The 18144-nt window shown below is 23.8% G+C and overlaps 6 protein-coding genes across 6 annotated transcripts in view; 2 read left to right on the plus strand and 4 right to left on the minus strand.

Moving 5' to 3' along the window:
- Phum_PHUM372100 (Nonsense-mediated mRNA decay protein, putative) overlaps window positions 1–3409 on the minus strand; it is a gene marked incomplete at both ends in the record, with an annotated part of 5182 nt that extends 1773 nt beyond the window's left edge. The window contains 6 exons of the mRNA XM_002428207.1: window positions 2085–2227; window positions 2341–2491; window positions 2572–2815; window positions 2893–3043; window positions 3153–3287; window positions 3366–3409. Of these exons, the coding sequence (XP_002428252.1) occupies window positions 2085–2227; window positions 2341–2491; window positions 2572–2815; window positions 2893–3043; window positions 3153–3287; window positions 3366–3409 (868 nt within the window). The remainder of the gene's footprint in view (window positions 1–2084; window positions 2228–2340; window positions 2492–2571; window positions 2816–2892; window positions 3044–3152; window positions 3288–3365) is intronic.
- A 552-nt stretch (window positions 3410–3961) lies between these two features.
- Phum_PHUM372110 (uncharacterized protein) lies at window positions 3962–5358 on the minus strand (the record flags this gene model as incomplete). The annotated part of the gene is made up of 4 exons (XM_002428208.1): window positions 3962–4139; window positions 4253–4674; window positions 4756–4979; window positions 5079–5358. 4 exons carry the CDS (start codon window positions 5356–5358, stop codon window positions 3962–3964), a joined length of 1104 nt encoding a protein of 367 aa, XP_002428253.1.
- An 872-nt stretch (window positions 5359–6230) lies between these two features.
- On the plus strand, window positions 6231–8975 carry Phum_PHUM372120 (uncharacterized protein; the record flags this gene model as incomplete). Its single annotated transcript, XM_002428209.1, has 9 exons — window positions 6231–6283; window positions 6577–6732; window positions 6810–6994; window positions 7259–7399; window positions 7501–7841; window positions 7911–8042; window positions 8126–8354; window positions 8432–8736; window positions 8847–8975. 9 exons carry the CDS (start codon window positions 6231–6233, stop codon window positions 8973–8975), a joined length of 1671 nt encoding a protein of 556 aa, XP_002428254.1.
- A 567-nt stretch (window positions 8976–9542) lies between these two features.
- Phum_PHUM372130 (DNA-binding protein rfxank, putative) lies at window positions 9543–10577 on the minus strand (the record flags this gene model as incomplete). Its single annotated transcript, XM_002428210.1, has 5 exons — window positions 9543–9595; window positions 9678–9825; window positions 9923–10146; window positions 10248–10380; window positions 10467–10577. 5 exons carry the CDS (start codon window positions 10575–10577, stop codon window positions 9543–9545), a joined length of 669 nt encoding a protein of 222 aa, XP_002428255.1.
- Window positions 10578–11011: 434 nt separating this feature from the next.
- Phum_PHUM372140 (Hypoxia-inducible factor 1 alpha inhibitor, putative) lies at window positions 11012–12213 on the plus strand (the record flags this gene model as incomplete). Its single annotated transcript, XM_002428211.1, has 3 exons — window positions 11012–11515; window positions 11629–11940; window positions 12109–12213. The coding sequence occupies 3 exons, from the start codon at window positions 11012–11014 to the stop codon at window positions 12211–12213; spliced, it is 921 nt and encodes a 306-aa protein (XP_002428256.1).
- Window positions 12214–12696: 483 nt separating this feature from the next.
- On the minus strand, window positions 12697–14563 carry Phum_PHUM372150 (Sequestosome-1, putative; the record flags this gene model as incomplete). The annotated part of the gene is made up of 6 exons (XM_002428212.1): window positions 12697–12833; window positions 12939–13220; window positions 13300–13488; window positions 13622–13847; window positions 13939–14249; window positions 14386–14563. 6 exons carry the CDS (start codon window positions 14561–14563, stop codon window positions 12697–12699), a joined length of 1323 nt encoding a protein of 440 aa, XP_002428257.1.
- Window positions 14564–18144: the final 3581 nt, after the last annotated feature.

The following is an 18144-nucleotide window of genomic DNA, read 5'->3' on the forward strand; positions in this document are numbered from 1 at the left end:
TTTTAATTAAATAAATATATTCACCAATGTATCTTTCTTTATAATTAATGAGTTCAAATATGGACGACAAAATAACTGAATTAAAAGATAAACAGCAGATAATAGGGGATAAAATAACTCAACTTCAACAGACGAACAAAAAAAAAGACGAAGAAGCAGCGGAAATTCGTAGGCTTATTGCCGAATGTAGGCAAAATTTAAATCGTATTAAAAACGTAGCACCGGATGCGGATACCCCCTTTGTATTACCCCCGTGCACCGAATTAGATAATTTTGATCCGGAATTAAGGAGAGCGTTGCCGGTGTCTCAAACACCGCCAAACACCGAAGACAAAAATGAAAAACCTGAAAGGAATCGCTGTGCGGAACTATTAGCTAAAAAAGAATGTAAAACCTTTCCGAGTCCTTGCAAAAAGTCTAAAAATGGAAAAGACAAGGTTGTGAAAACTTAACTCATATACTTTAACCATAGATTTTTGATTTCTTAAAATTAAAATTCAAGTAACGATAATTTTAAATTTTGCACAGGAAAGAGTTTCTTGTCGCGTAGATTTAAATAAGATGAAAGTTCGACTACGGGGGCCTCCAGAAGACTTGAAAAAACTTGATGCAACTCAACTCATCAACTTATTGGAAAAGTTTCAATGCACTGAACTAATAGTAAATACTGGAGATGAAACGGTAAAGGTAATTAATACCTCCAAAAAATGTCCAACACTCAAAAATTCATTAATTTAATTTACAAAATGTGAAATCGAGTACCGTTTTTTTAACAATAAGCCAACAATTTTAGGATCCTGGAGAAATACGACTGGTTTACTTCTTGCATCCAGGGAATTTAATCATGGTCGCCGGTGTGATTATGATAGCTTTTCTCATAAACGCAAATTTATGCAATCCGAAAAGATCGAGCAAAATAAAATTCTCACTCAACGTATTATACTTAAGTAGTTTTGCACTTCATTACGGAATGGTTCTATGGATGTCTTTCATTCGCGGTAAACCTACAAAAATATGGAATATTTAAAAATTTTCCTTCAAAAGTCACGACTAAACTTTTTATTCCCGGATTTTTTTTTTAGGTTACGCTCTTAAATACGGACTTAATCAAGATAATTTTCATTTAGTAGATAACATTATCCTTCCAAAATATTTTTCTGTTTGTGCTGTTCTTAGCGCTTTATCTCTCTATTCCTTTTTAACGCTTCATTGTGTTTCACCTTGTACATCCTGGTCTTTGGAATTAGTAGCTCAAGTCAGTATAAATTTTTTTTTTTTTTTTTTTTTTAAACACTATTTGTATTTTTTTTACACGACATTTGTTTTGTGTAAATTACATCAAGCTTTTCCAAGGTTTAATTGAAAACTAATTTTTTGTGAAATTTTCCATTTTCAGTTGATTGTGATCGTTCTAACATTTTTCATTGAATTGGTCACTTTGTGTTATATTGTGCCGGCTTTAATTAAATTAAGAGAAGCAACGGATGCGTACATAATAGACGAAGATGAACCAGATTGTGCTGTTCCGGATAGCTACGAGAAAAACTTGATAAAACTATGCAAACTTAGCCGGTCGATTTGTCTAGTTAATTTGTTTACTTTAATATTTCTTGGCGCAAACGTTTATTATTTAACATCCAGACTCCATGTTGGAAACAAAATTTAAATTTTTTTTTAACTAGTCTCGATTATTAATAAAAATTATTAATAATTTTTAGGGAAAATGTAAACGAAAAAGTATATGATGAGCTTAGCAAATGTTAAGTAATACCAAATTTTATACATATAGAATTTCACTACTTTTACGTGACATTATTTTAATTAATAACCTTTTTATTTAGGAATTTATTTTTTAATTTTTTTTTTTTTACACAAATAAAATTTAAAAACATGAATGTATTTCTAATGGTTAATTTAAATTACTGTCATCTACACTATTAAATTTGTATAAATATATAACATTTAACTTTTTTTTACGTGGACTCTCATAATTACTTTTTAAAATAATTTTCTTTTTATTCATAAGTTTTTAATAAGTTTAGTGAGAAAATTTTTTTTTATCATATAAAAAATGTGCAACTTACTTTGAGAGGATGCAGGATGAATTAAATGAACTGAATTTGTTATTCTGGCAACAATACATAATGGATTAATTCCTCCTAATTGTTGAGTGAGTTTTTTTGACAAACAAACAACTCCATCCTTTGAGAGAGGAACAATTTCAACACTAAAATAAAATTCATTATTTTTTAAATTCTAACAACTAAGCATGTCATTATTTTAAATAAAATCATTTGATGATAAATTTAAAATTAAATAATGAATGTTTTTGCATCTTACCTCCAAGTGTATTTATAATTGTAGGTGTTTGAATGAATATCGTGAGATATTAATTTTTTAGAATGTTGGCTTCTACATGGTAAAACATTTGTAATAAAATCTACCATTTTTCTAGCATGAGCTTCAGTTGAATAAAAAAAATCTAATCCCTCTGGAAAGTAAAAAATTTTATGAATAAATTAAAAAAAAAAAAAAAAATTTAATCTTAGGAAATTTTTTTTTTTTGTTTACCATGAACAGGTTTTATTCCTAACGTATTCTCATGAGCTTTGTGTTTTAATATAAGTTGTTCTAAATAAAAAAAAGTTTTCTTATTTTCACATCTCTGCCTTACTTGCACCAAGCACCTCCAATAATCTTTCGCTTCTGTTTTATGACAATCACTGCACATTTGATGTCCGACAATATATTCAACAACAAATACTTGTTGTAAAATAGCTCCACCCAAAACTTCTCCATGAACAGTTAATTTTACCTGTTTATTTTTACTGCTTCAAATTAGAGTATTTAATAAGGTAAATGATACATTAAATAAAATATAAACTTATCTACCTTAATTCTTTTAGAATGGGGTTCAGTCCATACAAATCCTGCATCGATTAATTTTAATCTGTTCAATCCTTTTAATTTCTTTAAACAAAATGCTAATAACTCTCTTGATTCTAATGCACAATAAATCCATTCCGATGGCGGTTGCAAATATCTGAAGAACATAGAAAATCATTAAGTAATTGAAAATGAAAAAAACACAATGAATGTATAAATGTGCACTTAAGATATTCTCTTAATAAATAATTGAAATCATCAACAACCTTTCACAACCTTTGCAAAAATAGATAGTAACTTGTTTTGGAATTCCTTCGGTTATGTCAACTCTGGTTCTTAAACAACCGACACACATATTAGAAGGATTAGGAGTAATTAATGTACCACATTGACAGCACAATCTAAAATCAAAAATAATACTTAAAAATTTACCAGAGACATATATATTTAAAATAAAATATAAATACAAATAAAATTACATTTTAGCATCGTTAGGTTCCTCCTTGAATGTTACGTATTCCATTTTTATGACTCTTATTAATAATTCATAAAATATTAATAAATTTTGCTACATGTGGGAAAGTAGCAGAAATCTAATGCCACGACGTGTCTTACGTAACCGCTAGTAATTCTGTTTTTAAAAATGAACAACCTTCAATTAAAAATTACATTTATTTTTTGATTTAAATATCAATAAATATTTTTGGCAGTAAAGTCAATATAAAATTATAATTACTTTTAATTCATCTTATTTAAAAAATACTTAAGTTAGATTTTTACTCAACAACTAACTCTCTAACCTTTTCAATGATTTATATTAAAAATTAAATAAAATAATTTAAATTAAATTTTTTGTACACAAATTTATATTGAATACAGGATCGGTATTGAACATATTAGTATTAAAATTTACCTTAATATAAAAGAATTTTCTAAACTAATACCCAAATATACAAAAACCTTTAAATCAATTAAATTCTTTAAAAATTGCAAATATATGTAAAAAACTTAAATTAAAATACATAGTTTAAAAAAGAAATTTTTTAAACAAATTATAACTTTATTTGTTCTTTGATTATGTACTGTATGAATCTATTACAGATCCCCAAATTTCAGCTAAATATTCTTCCTGCGTTTGCCAAAGTGTCTCAAGGACAGACCAACCAACATCTTGGCTATCCAAAACGTAGGTATTTTCTGGATGTAAAGAAAAAGTATGTAAACCTAATACAAGACTTTGACAAATTCGTGTGCTTATGCATATCTAAAAAAAAAATTTTTTTTTTTGTAAAATATTTTTAAAAATTTAGAATTGAAAAGAAATTTTAATAGAAATACATGAAATAATAATTAAACCTTCAATAACTTGTAGTTAATGTTAAAATCCGGCCATATATTTAAAAAACCGGCTAACACGTGACCCGCGCCAACTATAATATCTAAATTATGTCTTTTACATTCTAACATCATGTACGTAATTGTTATGGCCAATTCAAAAAAATAATTTGAAAAATGCGAATCCCCTAAATCCAAAATGGCTGCCACATCCCACTTTCCTTCCTCATTTTGTGACATCAAAATATTATGTGGATTTATGTCTCCGTGAATTACACCTTTCTCAAATGTATTTTGTTGCGATAAAACTTTAGAAATAAATTCTTCAATAACGTTTTGAACTATTTTTCTATGACTCAAATTATTCACCAAATTAATATATTTTAATAAAATTGGCGCATTTTGAAGATACCATTTTGATTCAAACGTAAGATTAGAACGTAACGTAAAATTCTGCAAAAAAAAAAATTCGTCGTTTTTTAATGTGTCCGATTTAATTTTTCTTTCATAAATTCAAATAAAAAAAAAAAAAACCTTTAAAACTTTGTCGAGTTTAGCTGTGAATTTTCCTATTAAGTAAAAAATATCAAAAGATTTCGGTATATTTAAAAAAAGAATCCCTGGTTGAAATTTTAAAAGTCTTACTATGTGTTCTTTCTGACACGTTTCGGATTTATATTTAAGGGGAATTTTTATTTTAATGTAATATTTTTCCATTAAATTTTTAACAGGCACAGGTGCACAAATATTGTGTTCTTCTGCAACATTAAGAAAATATTTTCGTTAAAATAAGTATTAAATTAAACTAACGCATGTCTTTTTTTTTCTCGTTTTGTAAAAAAAAAAAATTAACTCACTTAAAAAAAGCAATATTTTATTTTGAAATTCGGTTAATTCAACGTTTTTCGAATCAAATGAATTCATTATTTTTAATACGTATCCGTGGGGCCATATTTTTGATATGTATGGATTATTATTTTTGGGAGATGAGTATTGAAAGTTTAAATCATCGTAACCCAATAATCTTTTTATGTCGCCATCTTTTAAACCATAAAATTTTTCAATTATTAATTTTACTTCTTCGTCCTTGACGTTGGCAACAGTGTTTTCAACTTTGGACTCGGTGCTTTCATTCATTTTCGTATTTATGAAAACTAAAAAAAAGCGGTTTATACAGGATTTAAAAAAAAAAAAAAAACAATAATAAAAATTTGTGATGCTTATTAAATTTTAATTTACCATACGAAATATTAGAATTAATATTTTAAAAATAAATAGGTTCCATGTTTTTTTTTTTTTTAAGTAAAAAAGAATTTGTTAACTCTACAAAAGTATAATTTTTCCAAAATTTTAATTTTTAAGTTTAGTAATTATTTAAATTATGTAATAATACTTACTTTTTAATTTTTATCAAACGTTATACAAATTGAAAATATTTTTTAAAGACTAAATCACTTACGAATTATTGTAAAACGCGTTTTGGCATGAAAAGTTGAGATTAGAAGTCAATTAATGATTGCTTATCATTAATAAAAAATTGATAAATCACTTAAACATATTGCCTTATTAAAATTTTAATTTAAGTTTTATTATTTTTTTAGAAGTTTACTTCCTTCCTTTTGAAAAAAAAAAGTTTATTTCCTTTTTATTTAAAAAGAAAAAAAATAATATATTTTTAATAATGTAATTTTAACTGTGTCCCTGCCAAATCTCTATTATGAAATAGTAATTTCAAAATTATGAATAATTTTTTTTTTTAATATATATTTTATTTATATAATTTAAATAATAAAAAATAAAGCTACGAGCGCAAAAAAATACATTTTGTAATTTTAATTATTTAAAAAAAAAACTATTTGAATTGGTTTTTACTTAAATTTGACACAAACAAATGTAAAAAATAATAACTCTTATTCTAAGTAAGAAATTTTTTTTTTTTCAAGTTTATTTTTAAGGGTTATTATTTTTTGAAAAAATAAAAACGTGGTTTTAGAACACGTTGTTGTACTATGTTTTTTACGCTTGTATTTCAAACTAAACATACCATCAAAAAAAAAAAACCGTTGAGTTTTTTATATTTTAAGGACTGTTTTTTATGTATTTTTTAATGATTTCGATCTATTTCAGTAATGAATTAATATATTTAGTCAAAAATAAAAGTTTAAATTTTATATTTTAAAAATGAAGTAAGAAAATTTTTTTTTATTTTTTCTGTAAAAATAATTATGTTCTTGTGATAGATATTATATATTATAAAATTTAAATAAGCTTTATTAAATCTACTAATTTTTATTAAATTGTATACTTGTTTTGTTCTAACTTATAATGTATTTGAAAATTTTTTTTATCTCCCAGGTGTATTCCCAGAACACCTCCTAGTAATTTACCTGGAAGTAGAAATCCTATATTGGAGCACACTTTACACATTCAACAAGCATTACATAAAGCCAAAGGTCATTTATTTTGGGGTTGCATCAATGTGATTGTCTTGTCTTTATTCCTGTATGATATGTATGCATCATTACAATTTTAAGAATAGAATATTTTTTTATTCGTGGCACATAATTTATAAAGCCTGGTTTTTTTAGATTTACTACAACTCAGGATTATAAAAAATCAAGTTATTTACCTTATCAAGTGAAAGTTATATTAGCCGGAGTATTTGCCATAAATTCATTTTTTCATTTTGTAAAATATATTTTTTACACAAACAATTTACAACCTGTTTCTTTGTCACCAAAGCAAAAAAAATTACTGGGTGTAAAATCAAATGGTATGTTTAATAATTTGATTATTTTAAAACATAATTTTAATTCATTTTGAAAACTTTAATACAAAATATGTTTATATAGAATTTTTATCTTAACCTTAAATTTTTTTTTAAAGGCCTAATAGAAAATTTAAAAATGATGTATAACTTTTCAGAAATGTTTCGATTGTTTATACGATTGCTTAAATTAGTTTTTCAATTCAAAAAACAAATATTTTTATTTTATATTTATTATTTTTTAAAATTTTAAATTTAAATTTTTATCAGATCCATATTTTAAAACCATTTCCAATGAAAATGCACCTTGTGCTGATTCTTCAAGTTTTATGTCAGAGGTTGATTTTAATTCGAGCTCACCTGGAAACATAACTCCGCCAACGTTAATGTTTCCATCTTTATTAAATGAATGTAAGTTTTTCGTTTTTCATTTTACAATTAAATTTACAAATAAATAACAATAATTTGTAAGCTTAAATTCTAACTCAAGTATAATAAATTTTAAATTACAGCTGTTTCTCCTGTTCACAATTATTCTTGTCCATCTTGGGTTCACCATAAAAAAGCCTCTTCTCCAAATTCCCTAAAACCTGCCTTATATCCTGTGCCAGCATCAAATGATTTTATTTCAGGAGAACACACTTTAAACAGGTATATTCACGACTTTGAGGAAAATGAAAAAAAAGCATGTGTGAGTATGAGTATAGAAGAAACTTCTAATTCATTTAGTTTTTGGTCTAATTCCAATATGAGAAATCTAAGTGAAGTTTCTCCTCTTCTTCGCAGATGCACATATCAGTTGTCTTCGATTACTCCAGGTACAAAAATAAAATTGAAAAATTTTAAAGAAAAAGTAATTAATGGTAGTAGTTAATAAGTATATTATATGAATGTGATAAAATAATTAATTATTTTAGGGCAGTCACCAAATAATCAATGTTCCAGTACGGAAGAAAGCGGATCTCCATCTGGTGTTCAGTTAAATCAAGAAATTTGGAGACGCTTTAAAGTTGACCCGATAAAATTGGTGCAATGGAATGCTAACCTGAGAATGGTAGAGTGCTATTTCAAAAATAATAATACTTTTTAAAGTTTTTTTGTTATTTTATGATTTTTCAATTTTTTTTTTTGTTATAGTGGATATCGCAAACAGTTCTTCAAAGATTGGTGAATGAATTTGATAAAGTAGATGAATCTTTTCAAAAATGTGGACTATCAGATATGCGACTTGGTCTTGTCGGTTTAGAAAGACTTAAAAAAACTGCTAATATTCCTCAAATTTCCTCTAGCATACCATCTCTTCCTCGTTTGGTTCACTTTTTAGAAATTACTCCTCATCAAGAATATTTGGTTGCTCGAATTAGAGGTAAAGAAAAAAAAAAAGAAAACATTTAACAATTTTTTATAAAATTAATATTAAAAAATTTTTATTCTTCTCATTAGAACTCGCTAAAGGTGGAAGCATATCTGAGTATCGGTGGGATAGCGGAGGAACATTAAATGGAAAAAATTGGGAAGAACATTTACCAACTGACGCAGCAGTTATTATGCACCTCATTGCTACTTATTTAGATTCTCAAATATTGTTTTTTCCTCATCATACAGACGGTCGACCTTTTACAACGAATCATTTTATAAGGAGTCCCGAAAAGCCTAAAATTCAAAATGCTTTAGTAATTTATCAAGTTCAATTAAATCCGCCTCATTTTGTATTATTGGAAAATAACGATCGCTTAGAAATGGCCAAGGTAAATAATATTTTAATGAAAAATTTTTAGTTTTCTATATATATTTTGGTATAAACGCTGAAATTAGCAAGTAAATTAATAATAAAATTTTCTTTATTCATTTCTTATAGGGACGAAACAATCTCTTTCATACCTTTCTCTTGTTTCTTCATATTTTGAAGACAAAAGAACATGGAATGCTGGATAGAGTTAATTTGGGATCATCCGGTGTTAATATTTTGTGGGTGGTGGACGATTAGCCATATCAAAATAACTTTACTTTTTATATTTTATTTTGAAAGTTGATATTTTCTAAAAATTTTCTTTCGTCACGGGCAACAGGGAGTGATTGCTGTATTTTTAATATTAAGAGTGTTTGGCAACAATTGAAGTAACATTTAAAAGTAAAAATCGCAAATAAAAATAAAATTTTTTTGACTAATTTTTTAATTCATTGAATAATAATTGACTCATTTTTTATTTTCATAACAATTTTTAATTTTTTTTTATATTTTAAACAAAATTTGATTGTTTGATTTTTACAAAAAAAAAAATACTATTTTTTTCTCTTCAAAATTTTAAAAATATATTAATAAAAACAAGAGTTTAAAAAAATTTTTGCCTTTGAACTGTGGTTGATTTATCGAATGAGAAATGAAATTTATAATTCTGGTTTTTTTTAAATTAATAAGTAAACTCATTATTTGTTTTCTAATTATTTTTAATTTTTTATAATAAAACTTTTGAATTTTATAATTGCAAATACAAAATTAAATTTAAAAATAATAAATAATTGTAAATTTTTTATTAACTAATTCCTAACCATGTCATGTGTTTCCAACAAGAAGAGAAATTATATGATTTTCTATAACTTGTTGTACTGTAAATATATCCATTAAAATTTTAAAATTAATTCTCATAAATAAAAAAAAAGGTATTGAAAAAAAAAAGAGTAAGCCTACCGACAAAATTTTGCTTTTTTACTGCTACAGAATAAGCACTATCTCCAAAATTATTGACAATTGTAAAATCAGCATTTTTTGATAATAATTCATTTGTCGTGTGAGGATTATTTCCAGTTGCAGCATAAATTAAAGCCGTATTACCACACTGTTTGTAAAATAAATTCAATTTATAAATGGGAAGAAACATTCAAAAAGTAAAATTAATTTTTAAAAAAATGTTTTTGCAATAAAATTGGTTTTACTTGATCTCTATGATTAACATCTGCTCCCTCTGAAACTAATAATCTGACAACTTCATGGTAACCCCCGAAAGCAGCAAATAATAATGCAGTTTGACCTTTAGGGTTTTCAACATCAACTCCGACAGAAGAATGTAATAAAGCATCAACAATAGGATATTGACCATAAGCACTAGCCCACATTAATGGTGTCAAACCGTCATCATCGAATAGTTCAATGTTTTCCTCTGCATAGTACGATAAGTTTTCAAAAAAATAGATAGGTGACATTCAAATTTCAAATTTTTTGAATGTAGTTTTTGAAAAATAAACACAAAATTAATCTTACCTTGTTCGATATCTTTAATTGTTAAATCTCCCTGAGCAGCTCTTTGATGAAAATTAAGTTCTTCAGTTCCAATTATAGAAGTTTGTGCTTTAGTGTTTCCCCTTTGTAAATTAGTAAGCACAGTTACGGAAGCCTTTAAAAAAAAAAAAAAAAAAAATTGAAAAATTTTATTTTTAACGTATTACGATAATACATTTTATTTAAAATATTTTTATTCACCTTGTAAGGTAAAAATGCACTTTTCCTAGATCCGTCTTGAAGTGCGTTCCAAGGACTTGAATTAGTATTTACAGAGTATTTATTTTCTGAAGACTGAGACGAATTATTCATATTTTTTACTATATCGGTTTACTTAAAGTTAAACAATAAATTACATAGGTTTTCCATAATTAAAACATTTTCACAATAAAAAAAATTCATTTAAATTTAGATATTTTTTTAAATACAAAATTACTTTGGATAACATCTTTAGATAACTACACTCGTGGTAGCAACTTTTATATTCGTATATTTAAGTTTACATTTTTTTAATTTTGTGAAGCATATTATCAGTGTAAAAAAACAATATTCTATATTGATTATAGACAATAATCAATATTAAATATTAAAAAAACCTAATTTTGAAGTATTCATTTAAAATCATACTTTAATTAAAAGTGTATTTATTATAGTGATGATTGTTTAATATAGAGTACTTATAAAAATATATATACTTAGTACATAAGATTAAATTAGATTAATTTTTTAAAACAAATTCAGTAAAAATGACTAATTGTGTGATAGATATTGTTTCACAATCATCATTAGAAAATATTAAATGCAAAATGAATAACAGAAAGCCTTTTTTAATTAAAAATTGGGATATTGGTCCTTGTGTAACTTTATGGACTCCCGAGTACGTTTCTAGTTGTGTCGGTAAAACTCCCGTAAAATGTCACGTAAGCCTTTTCAAAAAATTGGATTTTATAAAAAAAAATTTTCAATACAAAACATTAGCATTTGATGAATTAATAAAACGAATTTACAACTCTTACAATGATTCTTATTTTCTTGACCCAGAGGAAGTTTATTACTTAAGATCATTGGGTAATGATCCAAGGGGAAAAGATGTTGCCAATTTTCTTTCACAATGTAAAGAATTAGCAAAGGATTTTAATGTACCTCCATTCTTTAATAAAGATGATTTTTTTTCATCTGTATTCAGAGCCAGTTCTCAAGGCTTACAATTATGGACGCATTACGACGTTATGGACAATATTTTAATTCAAGTAAATCCATAATACAAAGTTTTAAATGAAAAAATTTCACTCGGCCTAAATAGCAACGGAATTTGGACTTGAAATTTTTATCATTAATTTTACAGATGATATTTCATTTTTAGGTTCAAGGAAAAAAAAGAGCCTTACTATGGTCTCCCGATGAAGTGAGTAATATGTACATGATCGGAGATAAATCTCAAGTTTTAGATGTTGACAATCCAGATGTTGAAAAGTTTCCCAAATTTTCCTCAAGTTGTAGATATGAATGTTATATGAATGCAGGAGATATACTGTTTATTCCTGCCTTATGGTTTCATAATATTACAGCTTTAGAACCATCCCTTGGAGTTAATATTTTCTGGAAAAATTTGCCCCATGAATTGTACGACAAACATGACTCTTATGGTAACAAAGACTTATTACCTGGATTCAAGGTGAGTTTCTACAATTAAATTCTTGATAAACCTAACATACTTTTAAATTTGAATTGCCATGTTTACAATAATTTAACTTAGTTAAATCATAAATGCAGTAAAATTTCTCACTATTATCAAAAATAAACAAATATTAATATTTTTTTTTAGGCACTCCAAGCCATTGAGTCATCACTCAAATCTTTAAAAACTCTGCCCGATGACTACAAAAATTTTTACATACAAAGAATGATATCAGAATTAGAAAAACAAATAACAAATAAAAATACTTAGATTACAGTTTCTAAAAAATAATAAATTATTTTTCAAACTTTAAAAAATATATTTTTTTCATCTTTTGATTATAATAATTAATTTTATTTAAAATAAAAAAATTTTCAAAAATAACGTCAAATTACAATTTTTTTTATCCATTTTACAATGAAAGATTACTATTTATAGAACTATTAATAATAAGCTCTTTATGTAGATAAAATTAAAAACTTAACTTAAAATTTAAAATAACAAAAGTAAAATTTTTTTTTTTGAATCAGAAAAACTGATCACGTCACTTAAAACTAAAAACTAAACATTAGATATATTTAAAAGTATTAAAAATTAATCTAAATTTTTCTAAATTCCCAGTAACAAAAAATACGATTATTATTATTATTAAAAAATATAAAAGACTTATAAGCAATAAGATACAAAAATGCTGCTAATGAAAAAAGTAAAAATTGCACATTTTTGTAAAATTCAAATGATTTTTTCAAATTTTTACTTATGAGGAGCAAGAACTTTTAAAACTTGATCAATATCGCCATTTTTCGCTTTGAGTAAATGAGTTAACCATCCACCTTCATTATCGAATCCCATTTCAAGCATTTTTTCAAGCATCTCTTCAATGTGAGAACCTAAAGTTTAAATAGTTAATAAAATGTATAAAATTCATGTTATTCATTATATCTCCTAATCCTGAAAACTTCCAACAAAAAAAATTAAATCAATATTTTACTTACTAGAAGTATCCTGCCTTAAATCAGGATATATCGATTTCTGACTCTTATTCGACTCTGAAGAAGAAGATGGCTGCTCTTTTGAAAAGTTAGTATTTTTATTCACCGATTCAGGCTTAATGTCAACTTTACTTTCATAGCTTGATTTTTCAGGTGAGATTTTAATTGTTGATTCTTTTTTGTCTTCTGTTGAAGTGGAAGTATCAGATGATACTTTAGTTTCTTCTTTCATTTTTTCATTTCCTTTGGAAGAGGATGGCTTAACATCAATGTCAACATCAATGCCTAATAGAAATAATAAGATTTATTTTTAGCTTTTAAAACTATTACCAATTTCTTATTTTAAAAAAATTTTAATTTTTACCTAAAGGATCGAGAATAGATGTAATAGTTTTTCCAATGTTTCTTAAATAATTTATATGAGGAGGTTCCTCAGTATTATTGCTTGCATCAGAATTTTTCTGTTTGTTCTCTTTTTTATCAGTTTCACTTTCAAAATAAACGGGATCAAGATATGGTAAGTATTCTTCAATCAGTTGTTTGCACACATCTACTAAATATGTAATTAAAATATTGATAAATGATATTTATTTAAACCATCAATTAAATAATATCAACTATTGTAAATTAAAAAATAATCAAAAAAATTTTTTTAGGTAAAATTAAATTATAAAAATTTTAAATACCATTAAAGGTTTTCCATTTTCCAAATCCGTGATGTCTTCTACAACCACTTCCATTCAAATTTTCAGTTTTAGGATTTGAATTACTTTTTTCATACTTTTCTTTTTTACAAAATTCCGAATTTGTACACTTGAAAGATTTTTTTTTATTGTGGTGAGAATTTTGTTTCAAGTCATCAGATTTATGCGATGAGAAAAATTTCATTAATTTATATAATGTTCTTCTGTCCTACAGAAAAATATTAAAAACAAAAAAAAAAATTAAAGAATGAAATAATAGGCCTGAAAAATTTTTTGAAAAAATGTCGTTTAACACTTACCAATACATATGCGTCGGACAATCTAATCATAGGATGCTCTGAATGTAATGAAGTTTTTTCACAAGAACTGCACAAATCATAATCTGGACAAACTAGGCATTTGTACCTAAAACCCTTAACTTTATTATCGCAGCTATCACAAATAATAACTGGGTGCCAAGCATTTAAATTATCATTTTCAGAAGTGTAAAAATGATCCGAATTACTATGATTAACTTTCACATAAAGTTTTTTTACATCTGACTTTGTTTCAAGCAAAGCAGTTTCTAACTCAACATCAGATGATATTGAAATTTCATCTCCATCTTCATCTAAACAAGAAAAATTTTAATATTTAATTTTATGAGACGATGACTTTATAACAAAAATTAAATAAACAAATATAATTGTAATTCCATTTATATCAATCCAATCATAAGAAAACAAAGAAAATAAAAAAAAATTTACCAATCCAATAAACAGAAAATGTTTCATTTGCAATTGTTGGAAAAAACTGCACAATTTTTTGTTTAATATGTAAAAAATCAAAAGCTAAATTCTTTGAAACTTCAAATCTTCGAACTTCTGGCTTTTGACCATTTTCAGTATTTATGTACACTTTATAAGCAACCAATTGATTTTCCATTCTGAAAGTTAAAAATAAATACTTTGAATTTTCAAATTATAAATTTTTCATTTTTACTTTAAAAGTATTTATGCTTTTTTGAAATAATTATCATTTACACATAAAAATTATAATATTAGTACATAAAAATACATAATTTACACATATTCTTTAATAAAAAGTTATAATAATTATATTATAATTTGTTAAAAATTTAAATTTATTAAAAAATTTAGTTTAAAAAAAATATATATATATAAATATACTTAAGTATATTACTTATTTAAACTAAATCTGCTATTTTAGTAATCCATAAGTATTGGTTAATAAACTGTGGGTTTTTAATAAAAAAAAAAAAACAAATTATTGAAAAAGAAAAGAAAAATTAATTACGACTGTTTTGTTTTTAATAAACTTTATTTAGAAAACATATTTTGAATTGCGCAAAAAAAATTTTTTTAATAAAAAAAAATTAGTCACAAATATAAATCATTTGATTCTGCAAAATGCATTAAATTGCAATAAATGTAAAAAAAAAAAAAATAAATAAATAAATAAAATGTTAACTTTTTATTTCAAGCAAAATGGATTTTAAAAAAGTAATTAAAAAATAATAAAATTATTTTTAAAATGAGTAATTATTATGTTTTAAATTTAAGAAAAATTAAATGAAACAATATTTAATACCTTACCTTAAATTTTATTAAAATATTTAAAAAACAGTAAATATCAATTGCGACCGACTACTCACTCTCACTTCAATAATAATAATAAAGTCAATAATAAAAAAATTCCTTATTTATAACTATTTTTTACATTTTATGATGCAACACTACACAAGTCATTAAAAAAAATGAAACTCATTGTCAGTTAGCCAATTTCTGAATGAAGAAAAAAAAAATTAATGTATTATTTAATATTTATTTAATGTATATTAAAACCTTAATTTTTGCGTACAATAAATGATTAATACAATTAAAAAAAATTAAATCTAAATATTTAAAAAAGTAATTTTAATTGTAATTATGTTTATTTCGTAATTTAATTTTTAAGATTGGTACCACTGTTTAAAAAAACGTCAAGTAATATTTATATGTATTTATGGGAAAAAGTGAACATCACGCCAAATTAGCAAAAAAATATAATTTCATTTTCAAAAATTTTTTAAATTAATTATATAATATTCAAATTTTATTTTTTATCTACCTATTTCCTTACCTATTTCAGTCTTTTTAATACCGCATTCATTTTTTGTAATAATTTACAAAAATTTAGAACAGAAGTACTGTTTTGATATTTGTCTAATCATTATTATTACTATGAGTTCATTTCAAAAGTAAATGAAAAAAAAAAAAAAATGTTCAAAAAGTATTGCTTTCGAACAATAAAAAAGGTTTATTTATATTTATTAATTATGCTACCTATTTGTTGTACTTCAAAAAATATATAAACAAAAAAAAATAAAAAATAAATTGATGTAAGATTCGTGGTTTGTAATAATCACGTGATTTTTACCAAACATAAAATGACTGCGTCAAAACTAATTAGAGTTTTGAACCTTGTTATTTTTAATGTTGAAAATAAACCTTGGTTCACTTTTAATATAAAAATTTATACGATTTATCAAAATGACATTTATTATTTGTTTAAATATTATAAAATATTTATTTTTAAAAAACAAAATTTTAATTATTTTACCGCAAAATAACAAATTCTTACTATCAAAAAACTAAAAAATTAAGTTCTTATATAGAAATTTGGAAAATATTTAATGAATTAATTATATGATAGCGTGATATAAACCAATTCTCTTAATATTATTATTAATTACTTTTTTTTTAGTACGCCATTAAAAAAAAAAGAAGAAATTTCTAAAAGTTTCTTTCTTCTAAAAAATAGCAACTATTTTAGTTAATTACTTGTTCCAATTTATTTAAAAAAAATTTTCAATGTTCAAAATACCTTAATAATTATACTTAATTTTTACCTCAAAATGGAATACTATATTTTAAAAATATTGTTTTATTTTTCGACTTATTATAAATAATTAAAAGAAAAAATCTTATTATTAGAAAATGAAAATTATTTAGTAAATTATTACCGGATTTTTTTGGGGGCAAAAAACATAAAATTTTCATAGCTATTAATAACAATACATAAGGTGTTTTTCTTTTTTTTTTTTATAAAGTACTTATTATTATAGCTATATAATTAAATTAATTTCAATAACTTATACCATTCTTTAAAAAGTTTGAAAAAACATTTTAATTAAACTAAAAACAACAACAAAATTCATGTATTTATTATAAAAAATAAAAACGGTTTTGTATTAGGAAACAATTTCAATTACAATTTTAAAATTAAATATGGAGGATGGTGCATTCAATACAATTAATTTTCAAATGTTTTGATACTGTGAAATTTTATTTACTTATCAATTATTTATTAATTTTTTATTATTAATAATTAATTATAACGTTTTTTTTTTTTTTTTTTTAATCAAAAACTAGTTTTCATTGATAACGTTTAACATGAAACCAGTATCAACTTTAATTCATGATAAATAAATATACATTTTATTAAAAATTTTCTTACTTGGAAATATTTTGTTATTATTAATAATAAATCAATCATTATTATTATTTTTTCTTTAAATTGTTGTTTTACATTAAAAATAACTTTTTGTAAATTTTGTTTGTGATACCCACTGATACTTTTAACAAACTAATTAGGTTTTTTTGAATTGAATTGTTTTAAAACAATTTGTAGACAACAAAGAATTTTATTTAAATTTTTACATTACCATCAATAAATTATTTAAAAATATTGTTTAAATTGTTTTATTATATACTTTTTTTTTAAAAAATTAATTAAAGCTTTCCATGTTTAAAATTTCTTTTCAAATGTATAATTATTATTATTATTATTTACAGTTAACTCAACACTGGTTAAATTTTTAATGTGTTGGTATTTTTTTTTGTTGTTCAGAAACTTTAATAAAGTATATTTCTAATTTTACACATAAATGGTATGTACTTTATTTTCAGTGAATGTAAAAAATATCATTTATTAAAATTAATAAATTTTATATAAAATAAAATGTATAAAACTTATTAAAAGGTTTATCAAACGGTAATTAAATGAAAGAGTAATAAATTTATTAGTAAAAAAAAAATTTTTTTTTTTTTTTTTATGGAGTTGTTGAAATAAGTTGATTCGGGTATAATATTGAGCGTATATGACTTTTCAATTAAGTATAATATTTAGGTACAAAATCCGTGACAGATTTGTTTTTTTTTTTTTTCCGCAATCGGGCGTCGACCTGAAACAAGGTACACTTGACAGTGACCGCTTTAAATAAAAAAATAAAAATTTTTTATTTTCAATGATGGCGCGACTCATTAAGGTTAAATCATTATAACACGTAAACTTTTTTAAAAATAAATTACCTTTTTAAAAATCGGTGAAAATGTTTTTTTTTTTTTTTTTTTTTTTTCAAAATGTCTTCAAATTTCATATTGACTAACGTTTGTACTTTTGCTTATTAAATAATATCAAAAAATTTATTTTTTTTATTGGGAAAAAATAATTGATCGTTTGAA

The sequence above is a fragment of the Pediculus humanus genome, genomic scaffold (assembly GCF_000006295.1).
Source record: "Pediculus humanus corporis 1103172107803 genomic scaffold, whole genome shotgun sequence".
Lineage (NCBI taxonomy): Eukaryota > Metazoa > Arthropoda > Insecta > Psocodea > Pediculidae > Pediculus > Pediculus humanus.